Source organism: Lasioglossum baleicum, chromosome 6, assembly GCF_051020765.1.
Source record: "Lasioglossum baleicum chromosome 6, iyLasBale1, whole genome shotgun sequence".
NCBI lineage: Eukaryota > Metazoa > Arthropoda > Insecta > Hymenoptera > Halictidae > Lasioglossum > Lasioglossum baleicum.
The window spans coordinates 665,305-678,150 of record NC_134934.1 but is presented as its reverse complement, the minus strand read 5'-3'; the positions used below and the strand labels follow the sequence as shown (position 1 = coordinate 678,150).

The 12,846-nt window shown below is 38.3% G+C and overlaps 2 protein-coding genes across 4 annotated transcripts in view; both read right to left on the bottom strand.

Moving 5' to 3' along the window:
• Positions 1-93: 93 nt before the first annotated feature.
• Positions 94-5,932, bottom strand: Def8 (differentially expressed in FDCP 8 homolog). Of its 2 annotated transcripts, XM_076425802.1 has the most exons (7): positions 5,387-5,932; positions 5,030-5,321; positions 4,674-4,844; positions 4,119-4,172; positions 3,737-3,978; positions 2,855-3,090; positions 94-622 (listed from the first exon to the last, which is right to left on the bottom strand). In XM_076425802.1, exons 1-7 carry the CDS (start codon positions 5,588-5,590, stop codon positions 379-381), a joined length of 1,443 nt encoding a protein of 480 aa, XP_076281917.1. In that variant the 5' UTR covers positions 5,591-5,932; the 3' UTR covers positions 94-378. The 2 variants fall into 2 exon arrangements, with proteins under 2 accessions (XP_076281917.1, XP_076281918.1); XM_076425803.1 differs by lacking the exon at positions 4,119-4,172 and having other exon boundaries at positions 5,387-5,929.
• A 466-nt stretch (positions 5,933-6,398) lies between these two features.
• LOC143209727 (uncharacterized) overlaps positions 6,399-12,846 on the bottom strand; it is a 114,232-nt gene continuing 107,784 nt past the window's right edge. The window contains exon 12 of one of the 2 annotated variants that reach the window (XM_076425792.1): positions 6,399-11,966. In XM_076425792.1, the coding sequence (XP_076281907.1) occupies positions 11,771-11,966 (196 nt within the window). In that variant the 3' untranslated portion in view covers positions 6,399-11,770. The remainder of the gene's footprint in view (positions 11,967-12,846) is intronic. The other variant, XM_076425794.1, reaches the window with a different exon arrangement.

Below are 12,846 nucleotides of genomic sequence, written 5' to 3'. Positions count from 1 at the left end.
GTCATGTGTGCCGCAAAATAAAATTGCGCATAATGTAGCAGATAATAAATCACATTGCACGTCAAAGTCGGAGAAAATGCATTTAAGACTATGAAACGTTCAGCTGGCTTTATTTTACAAAACAAACTTAAACTTGCACTTGCCCGTCACGCATTAACGTCACGATTGTAATCGGTTTGGTGTAGTCTAATCGAAGGACACATGGTTTCCACAACTGTACAAATGGTTTTAGAGCCGATATTTACATGGTATGTTGCTTAGACATGAATTTATGCATAACTCGATAGCAGAGAACAATTGCAAATAAGTAATTAGCAAAATTGTTCCGAGTTATGGTAAATATTTTTATCCATAATAATATTTCCAACAGAAGTTCGTTTATGTTTTACTGTTTTTTAATTCCAAGGTGGCCTGTTCATTTTCTAGAAAATCGTCCGTGTCCGAAGCTTGCTGATCTTGCATAGTGCGCCGTGTTTGTATTCTCGTGCACCGTGGACAGCAATGATTTCGTTTCGACCAGCAAATACGATGGTGAACAGCCGCGCACTGAGGGCAAATTATAGAATTCGCGTCCCACGGGTATATGATCTCATCGTTGCCGCATAGTTCGCACAGGTGACCCCTGAAACAATTCATGAAATTTATCGACTTACAGAAGAACGTCGCTCGCCTGGAAATGCGAAGAATTATCAAACTTATTCGTTATGACTTGACAGCGGATCTTTATGCGAAATAAACATTTTATATGAGAATCGCAACAAACTGGAGTGAAATAGAACTTTTTCTTTCTTAATATGTTCAATATTGGGTTGGCAAGAAAGTAATTTCGGTATTTTAAGAGCGCCGCACAGTGGGGTATTTGCCCGATTTCAGCGGTCAAAATTCAATTTAAAAAATTTTAGATAAATTCTAAAATTTTTGTGGCTTGAGTTAGTTGAATGTCTGAGGAACAATCTCCCATCATTCAATTCCCATTCATGTATCCATTAAGCACTGAAATTTGTCGGAAGTTGAAGTTCCGTTAACCCGCTTTCATTTCTCAACGAATTCATCTATTAGTAATTGTTACCTTATATTTACATACACTAACAGATTTTTGTTTTATAGAAGTTTTTTTAGCTAAGTATAGGGTATACTTTTAAGAGAAATTCACTTTTGTACCATATACATCTTTGTAATTATTAATATTTAAAGATAACCAACGATGAGTCACTTTCTTGGTGATTCTAAGACTTTGGTAATAATTTCGTTATACTTCCGGGTGCGTCCCGGTGTTCATTTCTGTGCCATTGTATTCTTTGAAGTTTTCTGATTAAGATGTAAGAAAAATTGGATCTGACTACGACTGCTTCCGTGTTTTATAGTTGATTTACGAAAATATGGTCATCGTGCGCGCGCGAAAATCGCAGCATCTCTCACATCCTGCTTGTTCCCATTCGCTATATATATGTAATCGTATTAACTTAAGTAAATACTAAATAATAATAATAAACACACAACATACACTAAAATAAGGAAACATTATACACATGAAATTTAAATAATATACAGGGTGGGGCAATAACTATGTCCACTTTGAATATTGCCGTTATTTGTAATAGTATGAAAAAATGCTATGAACAAAATTTGCACGGTATAGAGCGGAACATGTTGTGACATAAACATTTTCTGCGTGGGTGGGGGCATTGAGGAGATTTCAAGGTCACCTTGATTTTTTTTAACGGAAATACCTACTTTTTGAATCATGAATCGATACACTATATCGAATTCTGAGTAAAAATGTATTGACCTCGATATGTCTTAAATCTAATAGTTAACGAGATATTATCGAAACAACAATTTTCTTTCTTCTTTGGATAATATATCTCGTAAACTATGTATTAGGTTTAGGACATACGAAGGTTAACACTTTTATACTCAAAATTTGATACTCTATCGATCCATGGTATAAAAAAAGGACATTCTGTTTAAAAAAATCAAGGTGACCTTGATATCTCCTCTATGGCTCCACCCACGCAGAAAATGGGACACACTACAAAAAGTAGAAATCTCAAGCTTTAAAATGGTTGTTTTTTCATCAAATTTGGATAAATTTTAGCAAAGTTACAGCAGTTTCAATATTGAGCGAATTTTGAACTAGCTGTGGCCGCTGAAATCGGGCAAATACCCCACTGTGCGCCGTCTCGTTTCTTCTCATTTCTCGATCATGTAAAGACGGGCGTTTCCAGTAGTCAAAAGCGCTAGATAAATTTAATCTTGTTATTTTTACTAGACAACACGTACTAGTCAATTGTTGTGCTCTTTGAATATTATACAGTATACAGTACCCTATAACTTTAAGGGGGTTATTCGTTTCTAGAATTGCAGGGGTACGGTATTTCAGTACGGTTTTTCAGTAGTCAAAAGCGCTAGATAAAAGATCAATCTACGCCGCAATCGCCTTTAAAAGTTCTATTTTTACCTTTACGAGGCGTAATTTGCATTATTCGAAAGCATACAGCAGCGAATATTCGGCTACATGCAGCCGAATAATGCAAATTACTACTTTACGACTACCGAGAAACCCCATCTTGGCCAACCCAATAGATTGAAAATAATATAACAGTATTTTAAAATTCTTCTATTGTTTCGACTGTTTTAAATTAGATCTATTCATTTTTGCCACTTCTATGCATTTTTTCCTGTCCAAACGAAGCAGATAGAAACACTCGAAGACAAATCTCTTACAGTTACGGAATAAAATCAGAAGGTGGCTCGATCCTTATTCAAACACTTTACGACGAATTTGAAGCGAAAACATATTGCATACCACAGCCATAAAATGAATCGCAAATTCTTAATCTTGGTAAATTACCGAGCTTTGCACAATTCACATTGTTCCGTAATGTGAGCGTGCATAGTGTCGTACGCAGCGCGAACCTCTTCCAGAAGAATTCCATTGTTGAGATCGATGAGATCTTTGATTGAATAGTTGCCCGAGTTCTCGATCATGTGAGTACGTATTCCAATTTTCCATGGTAATCCATGGTTGTTCGCGTCGGTGCACAGAACCAAGTAGCGCTTCATCATCTGCATTTCTTCCCGGAATTTCTATTGACAATGAATTATGCCGCTTATTTCCTGTTATCTGGCTCTTCGATCGCTGGACTGCTGCTGATCTTTATGCAAAATCAAATGTGTGTGCATCGATTACAAGATACAGGAGCTAAATCGAATGTTATTTCTTCCTTTAATGATTTTAATAGAGACGAAATCGACATTATCAATTTTGAAAATTTCCCAACAATTCCGAGTTTCATCTGCTCAATTTTGCTGTAAATGCATAAAGATCCGCAGTCCAGTAATCATTAATCAGTCAATCACCATTAAAATAAATTGTCTGCATCGATTGCAATCTTCAATTTTTAGAGACAAATTTTAGGAAAGTGTTATCAAATAAAATTCTATTTTCATTGGTAATAGCATTTGTAGATCCAAAATGAATCAAAATCGTACTAAATTCTGTCGAGTTTAATACTCCAGCATTTTTTGAACATTTTTAGAAACCCAGAGATAAATGCACAGAGATCCGCAGTCTAATGATTATTAATAGAGGAGAGATCATATATTGACATCCTCGAGTTTTATTTACTCAATTTTCCTATAAATGCATAAAGATTTACAGTCTACCATTCACTGTTTCGAATTGTAATGAAATCCGCAATCTACGGATTGCAGATAGATATAAATCCTTTACCTTTACTAATGATAAATCTGGAACCAAAGTGAATAACTTTGGATTTAATTCCTCGAGAGGTAGAACAGGTCGATCTTCTAAAAGAGTTAATAATTGCGTGGCAACGCGAGATATTAAACGCGGTTCCATGTCCCAGTTTCGGATCACTCTTGCGGGTATTACCATTGCGGTATTCCAATGGCACCTTTGACAGTAATACAATCCACTGTAGTCACAAAGTCGTGGCTCTACCCACGCCGAGTCTATATTTATAAACGATATATTTTAATTTCTCTCTGGTATACAACAGCATTGTTTTTAATTAATAACAATCAAACACTCAAAACAAAATTCTTAAATAAACCATCTACGATCAAATCTGTTTCTATTTATCGTTCGTTACCTGAACCCTTGGATGGACTGCCAAAACAAGATAAGGATAATCCTTTTGGGAAAGCTTGTAAGGGAATCATGGTTTAATCATGTGGTAAATAAGACATCTTGTATGCGAACAAGTTGTAAAGCGAATCGTTAGCAAACAAGGAAAACGTACATACAGCTTGTCAAATTCAGCTGTACGGCTGAATGTTCCTCGCAAGGGGAAATGATCCCACTGCGCAATGGTAAATAGGCGGAACTTCGCAACGATAGAGAATTGATCGTCACCTGTCAAACGATGCACGTGACGACAGTTCAGTTAAAAAGTAAAATGACACAAGTGTATTCACACAAACATAATAAACAGTTGTTTTGTATGTTTACTGCTGTAAGAAATAATGGACAGTACGCACATTTGACGAGGTGTGTACCTTACCGTTCATATGTTACATCCTTCTCTCGTCGAGTGCGGTCTTTGTTTTTGTCTGCGCATTCCTAAGTTTTGGTCAATCGCACAGCTAGATTTGACAAGCTGTAGCTCTATTGGGAAATATTCAGCGTATTTCTTACTGATACTTACTGAATGTTATCTTCACTTTGCATTCTGCGCATCGATAGCCTTGACTCGCCAGTCCTTGTTCAGGACAAATGTCTTTCGTGTATGTGTATCCACCTGCCTCGCTGGCAACGACGTGTACACAGACTCTGCATATGTTGTTTAAACATTTCCAGTGACAGCAAAACTTGCAATCTGTACAAATACGACACACGCTAATGTAACAACTGTACCAGAAAGTTTTTGCAGCAGGTTAGTATAATTCAATACTTTCGGGATATAGGACTACCTTTCATATTTTTGTACCATCTTTGTTCCAACCGCCGAGCTCTCGATAATATGCCTGTATAATACGAAGATATGCAACAAAAGTATCTTACCGCTGCATAAGTACCATGATTGGAGCATAGTCCAAATTGTTCCGCTGCAATGATCACAGTATACAGGTCCGTAAGTTGTTATATAGTATTTTTGCGGTACCAAGTGGTGTCCTAAGATTACTTGAGTCTCTAGTAACTTCTCTTGCGACGCTTCTCTCAATTCTTGCACCCTCAAACGCAATTCGATCAAGCGTCTGACTAGCCACTTCCTCTCGTCCGAGCACTCGGCGCTTTCCAATACCATTTGCTTACATTTCTGTACCATTTCTTTCAGATCTTCTTCGCATATTGCCTAAATTAAAATACGAAACGTGAGTATATAAATTTTGGAAACATCAGAGATAAATAATTTTCTACCTTGGACAACGATAATATAGTTTCCACGGACTTTAGACTGAAAGGAATGGCAGCTTTACTATCTGAACTGTCATCCGCTTCTCCTGTCATGTAATCCGATGATGATGATGGTGTTGATGGTACCGTTCCAGTACTGTCACTTCGCACTCTCGGCTCGTGATTAACATCTTGTGTGTCGTTCACGATGGTTTTAACATCTATCATTTTACAAAAACTCCACGCTTTTCAAAATACTATGGAATGTTGTGTTCCGCTCGAAGAATTTACGGACACTTGAAATTTTCACGTTGACAGTTGATAAGATAAGCTCTTGACATGTGTAGAAAACTGTATATATAAATTTATATCACCATCGTTTGTGTTGTTTCTCTTTTGACAAACGACTAAATAGCACTAAATAGATACTTTGTAAACCACTGATCACATAAATTGTTATAGAATTAGAATAGAATGAGTAAAAACATTGACAGATGTTATGATCCTATCACAGCATGAGCCGATTGCAGCCGATTGGCCGTGTCACTTGGTGTCACTTTTGTCCACTTTTGTCTGCGCATCATGTTTAGCATGGAACAGAACCTAACCTACATCATCTTTAGCAGGAAACAGAACCCACTATCTTGATCGCGCATGCGCGTGGAATGCGCACGTCTGCGCACATCTCATCACTGTGTATAAAGGTTTTAATTTGAAAACTTACAATATAATTCTTGATTATTGCGCAGCACTGTAGTTGTAATTGGGTAACGTAAATTAAACAATGATAAATTGGATAAAATTTAATTTATTAATCTCCGAGGACGTATATTCACTCCTTAAATTCCTATTTCATTAGTCTATTTCCTCCTATCGGTCGACCTATATTTACATATATCAGAATAAATGAATGAATCCAGTATATATATATGTATAGAGAACAAAGTTCCAGTACTCGAAATGATATCCTAACAGAATATGCACGGGAGCCAAAAGAGGACAGGCGGGTTGTGTGAACAGATTTCAACGCAAAGGATCTTTTACCGTTCATTTTTATTAACTTGCAAAATTACCTTACTCGTCTACTCATGCACAGATAAAATATATAAATAAAAATGTAGGTAAATGGTGAACGTGAGTTTATTAAATCGAGAACTGCGAAAGCAATTGCGTGTGCAATTTCAAGCCACGGACTTCATTCGATATCTCGGGTCACGAGCTTTGGTGTCTCATTAAAAAATTACTCGTTTCCCATTTTCTTCCCTCCCCGCTGGAAATATATATATAATATATATTATAGACAGAGGAGACACGCGAAAATCGTGGCGCGAACACGCTCGACTTGTTTCGTCACGTAACAGATTGCTAGAACAGTGATAAACCTATCATAGAGTAATGAATAAATATATAACAATCGAAAAAACATGGCCAAATGCAATGACGAATAACCAGACACGTTCTTTCCTCGTCCCGTCGTCACAACGTCTATGACCGAACGAACACGTCACGACGAGAACTTCTACGAAGAGATATGCACATATATACATATATGCACATAAAGATATATATACATATACGTATGTATATAGTAAAAAAAAATATCGTAACGTACTATATAAAAGATATGATTGTAAAGTGTTAATTGTAGTTTTACATCTTTGGACAGTCAACAAAAGCGATCGACTCGCGGATCGCTGCGTTACAAAAAAAAAGAAAAAGAATAAAATTCACGAAATCCGATTCTGCACAATAATTTATACTTTCCGATCAGAACCGACTGAAAGATCTCCTCTTCCTTATCCGATGATCGAATCCGCCGACGTTCGAACAGCGTCGAGATATTGGCCAAGATTTCTCACGCATGCGTGTCCAAAACAGTAGCGTATCTATATGGTACGAGTGTACGAAAATTTCAGGGTTTTCAGTACTCGATTACCGTTATAAGATTCGCTTATTCGTGGTATAAGATTTTCGATATTTGAGGCGTTTCCGAAAACCACATTATAAAATTTATTCATTGAATCTTCTTTTTTTAATCCCTAATCTTCGAGAATCTCGATAATTTCGAGAGTCCCGTCAATTTCGAGAATCTTGATAATTTTGAGAATCCCGAAACCTTCGAAAATTTCGAACATTTTCGGGAATTTCGACATAATTGAGAATCCCGAAATTTTCGAGAACCCGACCCGACTCGTCTCGATGTATTTTCGGGTTCTCGCACACTCCTTATTGGCGGGAAAGTACCAAAACAATCTGTTCCGGACGAGCGTCCTACGAGTTACAGAATATATACAAATACATAAATAAATGATAACAATCTTTAAAAATTTTGCAGGGCGACCAAAGTACCCTATTTTATCAAGAATTTTATCCAGAAGAATACGCGAGAAAAGTTGGCCAATATCTGAGCACTGCTGCGTTCAAAAGCAGCACGTGGGTTTCGTTGTAGGTATCGATGCTTGGTAAACATCGGTTCTCGATAAACGATTCAAACGAACGATTTATAAAACAACAGCTGGGCTCATGCAATCATACACAGGTACGCAAACAGTAACAAGAACAACACCGGCCTCGGTGTTTGCCAAGCATCGATTCTCAGCACCGTTTTGGATCTAATATTTCGTTCTGGAACATTAATTGCTTATGGTAGTGTTCGTGTAGATTGTTTCGAAACTAAAGGAAGACGTGGAATTCAAGTATAATATAATCGAAGCCTCTCAATCGATTCCCCAACAACGATAGTATAGTTAAGTATTTGATGTTTGATTACCGTAGGAACTCCATTTTTACCGAATACAAGTCTTCCCTCGCATAGTGTTCTGCGTGATATGAGTAATTTCTTCCTAAAACCTGTCATTTAAGTTTCTTCAGTGAACAATTCAATTTTTGCGTATTAAAAATTTTGTTTATGTTACATAGGGGGCATAAGAATTTTAGAAAGGCTTAGCTGGGGCATGGCAGAAAAAATGTTGGGAAACACTGTTGTAGCGCGACCGACCGCCCAAGGGGGATCTTCCTAGTCCAAGATAAAAAAAGTAACACTATCCATAGAGACGAAAATGACACTACGCGAGAAAAGACTGCAGACGTTTTACCGTTTTACCGTTTTACCTAAATCACGTAGTGACTCCCATTAATATTTGGACGCTCTAAAAAACGCGATAATCTTTTTAATATTGGACTATACGATTCAAACTTTTTTCGGAAGCTAGGGCACTTAATTCACTACAGGATGTGAAAAGAAATTTTTTCGAAAATTCCAATTGGTCGGAGAATTGTAGAGAAAATACTAAAAGATCCATTTCACAACTTTTTTATGTGGGCCTATATTGAAAATTTAAAAAATACGTCGACGTTGCAAGCTACAAGCGTTTAAAGATGGTAAAAATTGCAGATTTTCACGATTTTTCGGCCTATAACAGCAGTAAATCTAAGAATTCTTACATCTTTCAATGACTGTCATTTTTCCCTGCATCAACCGATTTCGATGAAACTTTCACAGATCTACAAAACATATTTTTTTAAAATTTCCATATAGGCCCGCATATAAAAGTTGTAAAATGCAACATTTAGTATTTCTTCTACAATTCCGGTCAAATGCAATTTTTGAAAAAATTTCTTTTCACATCCTGTAGTAAACCAATTGCTCTAGCTTTCCAAAAAAGTTCAAATCGCATAGTCCAATATTTGAAAAGTTACGGTGTTTTTAAGAGTGTCCGAATATTTTAGTGGGAGTCACTGTATGTTCCTAGCAGCCAGTTTAAATTACCATTTAATATGTCCATTTGAATGGATCCAGTCGTGGCAGTCGTTCCAGAACGAAATACGCTTAAATTCATCGTCGTTAATCAACAAACAACACGAAACGGATATCTAAACTATAAGCCCCCCTCCCCAGTCTCGTGGTCATTTTTTACGTGAATTATAGCACACATTTCGACTAGAGTAATATCATATACGCAGTTTAAAATGAAATCTCGAAGACTGAAAGTAATATGTATATATATAATATGTGTGTGTGTGTGTGTATATATATATATATATATATATATATATATATACAGGGATTCCAGCAGTCTTGGCGGCTCAAATAGATCGATATAATGATTCGTACCGCGGCAGTCATCCGAATGCATTGCACACTCTTTACCGAGCCGGAAATGACGGTCATCGTTCGAGCGAATTCATATTATTTAATATAACAACAAGACATAGAATTCACGCAGAAACAAAATCTCACGAGCAATCAATTTAACAGTCAACAATCAAGGGCTTGCCACGAGATGCTTTCTTCAAATTAACAAGACGTACCAAACACCCGTGATATATTCATTCAACGTTCAATCGTTCTGTTGAACTACGTACAACAGTTCTTTGCCTTTTTTTTACCTCGAACGTATCAATCACGGTGTTCCCGTAACAGCGAAAAAGTAATATAAAATCAGTAGATCCGTTTGGAAACAAGATTCTCCGTAATTTTCTCATTCATGATTCAACATCAAAGTGTATACATATAGAAAACCTTCTCCCGACTCGCCGTAGTAAATACAAAAGAAAAGAATTTAACAAACTGGTCTCGGAAAACGTGTCGCTTACAAAAGACTTCATCGTCGGTTGAATCCGTTCTGATATTTAACGCTACAACTACCGAGTAGGACAAATTAGACGTGTATCGAAACAAATCAATCGTGTAGAATAATTTTTATGATATTTAGTTTCAGGGTTTCAGCGGTTCCAGCGTCGATAAAACCGGAATCCCGCTAGTCGAGGGGAATCTCGAGGGAAGCTTCCCCGTTTCATGATACGAATTCGAACGAAAAATAAAGAGCGCTTGGAAATTCCCCGATCGTTCCTTCTCTTCTTGTACACCTCCGCTATTCGGACAACGGAACACGTTTGCATCTTTGGCTTGTTTATCGTAAACGTCACCCGTTTCCAGGCCCGCAGAAATTAAACGGCGAAAGCTCGCGAAATACATACATACTTTTCATCATCAGAAAAAAGGAGACACCCCACGTACGAGTAGTTCCTACACTGCCTCCACCAGTCGTGGTAAAATCGATACGGCCATTCGAGATCGTTCGTCGCACCGCCAAATCATTTTCACTCCTCTTCAAATAAAAATAATCTCAGAGATTCGAAAATGGATGAGTTTGGTATCGAATTACTAGACTACGGATTGGATAATTTCAAACAACGAAAAGATTACAAGAATTTAAGGGTACCGATACGTTACGTACTAAAAGAATGTTTATTTTGCAGAAAGATCCGCAGTCTACTAATTACGATACTGATCTGACAAACAACCCCGAAATAGCCTTTCGAATTTACTTGAACCGTGGACGAATACTTTGACTCTGTACGATCCTCTCGTCAGTTTCTCGCAATACGGTCGCGGTGTAATACTATGGTTTACAAGATCGATTACAGAGGGCAAGAGATTCCCTGATATCTTCGATCGGCGTTCACTTCCGGTTGCTGCATCCTCTCTGTCTTCCAAGAAATATACTGTGTCTCACGGAGATTCGTTCTTCGTTTCCTCTAAAAAATAACATCCTTTGGGCTAGAAAAAGGTACGCGTGCGAATACACGGAAGACAGAGATTGAGGGAGAGTCTCTCCCACGTGTTCAGTTCATGATAATGTTTAGCGTTCTCGGGGAACAGCTGCAGCAATCGAGAGGTGTGTGTTGCGCTTCTCGAAGTGGCTCTTACGTTAAGTAAAAATAAGGGTCCGGTGATTTGCTGTCTATTTACAACGTGAAGTACACAGCGCGTACATGAAGTGAACATCGTGTACAGGATTAGACAACGACACTTATCACATGAGTCGTGGCGGCCTTGTTTTTCTTCCGTCGGTTTTCTTTAGCTGCGGATCGATTCGGCGACACGTTGAACCCTCTCCAGATTTAGCAGACGATCACTGAACGCTTCCGGAGCGATCTATCTTTAGATACACGCCCCTTGTCGCGTCCGAACACTCGGAAACCATCTCGAGCGTCCCCCGGTACTTTTGTACTTCGTCGCGGCGATTCTAATAAATCACCGAATTGATCCGATTCGACGCAGTCCGCGAATCCAGGAATCCTTTCACTGTCACTGACAAACTCCATTGCTTCGCGGAAGAATGTTTCGTCGACATCTCGAGGACTATTCAAGATTTATCTTTCAACTCGATCATTTCAACCTTAAATTGCTTCTTCCTCGTCCTGTTTAAGTTCAGCTTTCGCTTTCAAGTTCAGTTGTCGCTCGCTGTCTTTCACTGGATCTCCCGATCGTTTATGTTTGACTCAACTTCTCGACGACTTTCAGCGAGTTTGCTACATCTTCAAGATATTTCTTGCTGAAGCAATTGTTACTGCTTCTTCCTTCCCGGTCCAATTCAGCTTCCTGGAGTCGCCAAAGGACGATCAGTTGTCGCTCTCGGCGTAGTCGTCGCTGTCCCCGCTGTCGTAGTACTGATTCCTGGACTGATGAACGGAATCCTGCGGGTTCGCAGCCGATTGATCGTCGAGGTAGCTCTGGTGCTCGGCGTTCTGCAGCTGATCCACCGACTCCCCGTCCATATTCTGCGAGAACGCGTTCTCCGACATGGAATCATATGATCTGCGAATCAACAGAAGCGTATTTAAGCACGAGTCCATCTTTTCTCTGGCTTTGTTTCAACTTCTCTATAGACCAAGCTCTGAGCAATTGGGTTATAGACGAGCGTTCTACAATCCAAAACACTTGCAACTTCAACGAATTACGGTTCGGTGCGAGGATGGCGAATGTTTCGACTGTCGGGGACTCTGTTAGGGTGTTGATAGTCTAGCAAGCAACTTGCGACATTAAATAAATACGCATCTTCTAGTAATTTGAACAAATCACATTGTCGCAAATTACTCGCAAGTGTATCGGCACCTTTAGCCGAGTCATTTTGTGCGACTGAACCATACTTGATTGAAACTAACGATCTGCAGCAACGAAAAGGATAAAAATGGAAGCAAAGGAGGATGATCTGTATTGCATTGAAGGTTCCACTCTCGGACCTGTGCTGAGCAGGGCCGGCCTTCTCTATAAAGGGGCCTGGATGCAAGAAACCATTTTGGGCCCTAAATTTTTTGTAACGTAAAAAAAAATTTACAAACACGAACATACAGGGTGAGTCCGAAGAAACAGAACACCTAAAGTTACACTGTTTGAAGGGCCACGTGTAACGGTGTAGGGGAAAAAATTTTCAAGGTAGTTTTTTTACAATATTTCAAGGTCATTGATATTTTTTTTAATGGAATGAGGGATTTTTTAATACATCAATCGATGCAGCAGGACATTCGTTATAAAAAAGTACTAACCTATGTATGTCGAAAAATTAGTAGTTCACGAGATATTTCAATTTAAATAACTCTGAAACACCATTACTGTCGTACTAAAACGTTAGCGTTTACTTGCTAGTGTAAATTGAAGAGTTGAAATTGAAATTGAAAAATTGACGTTGAAATTGAAA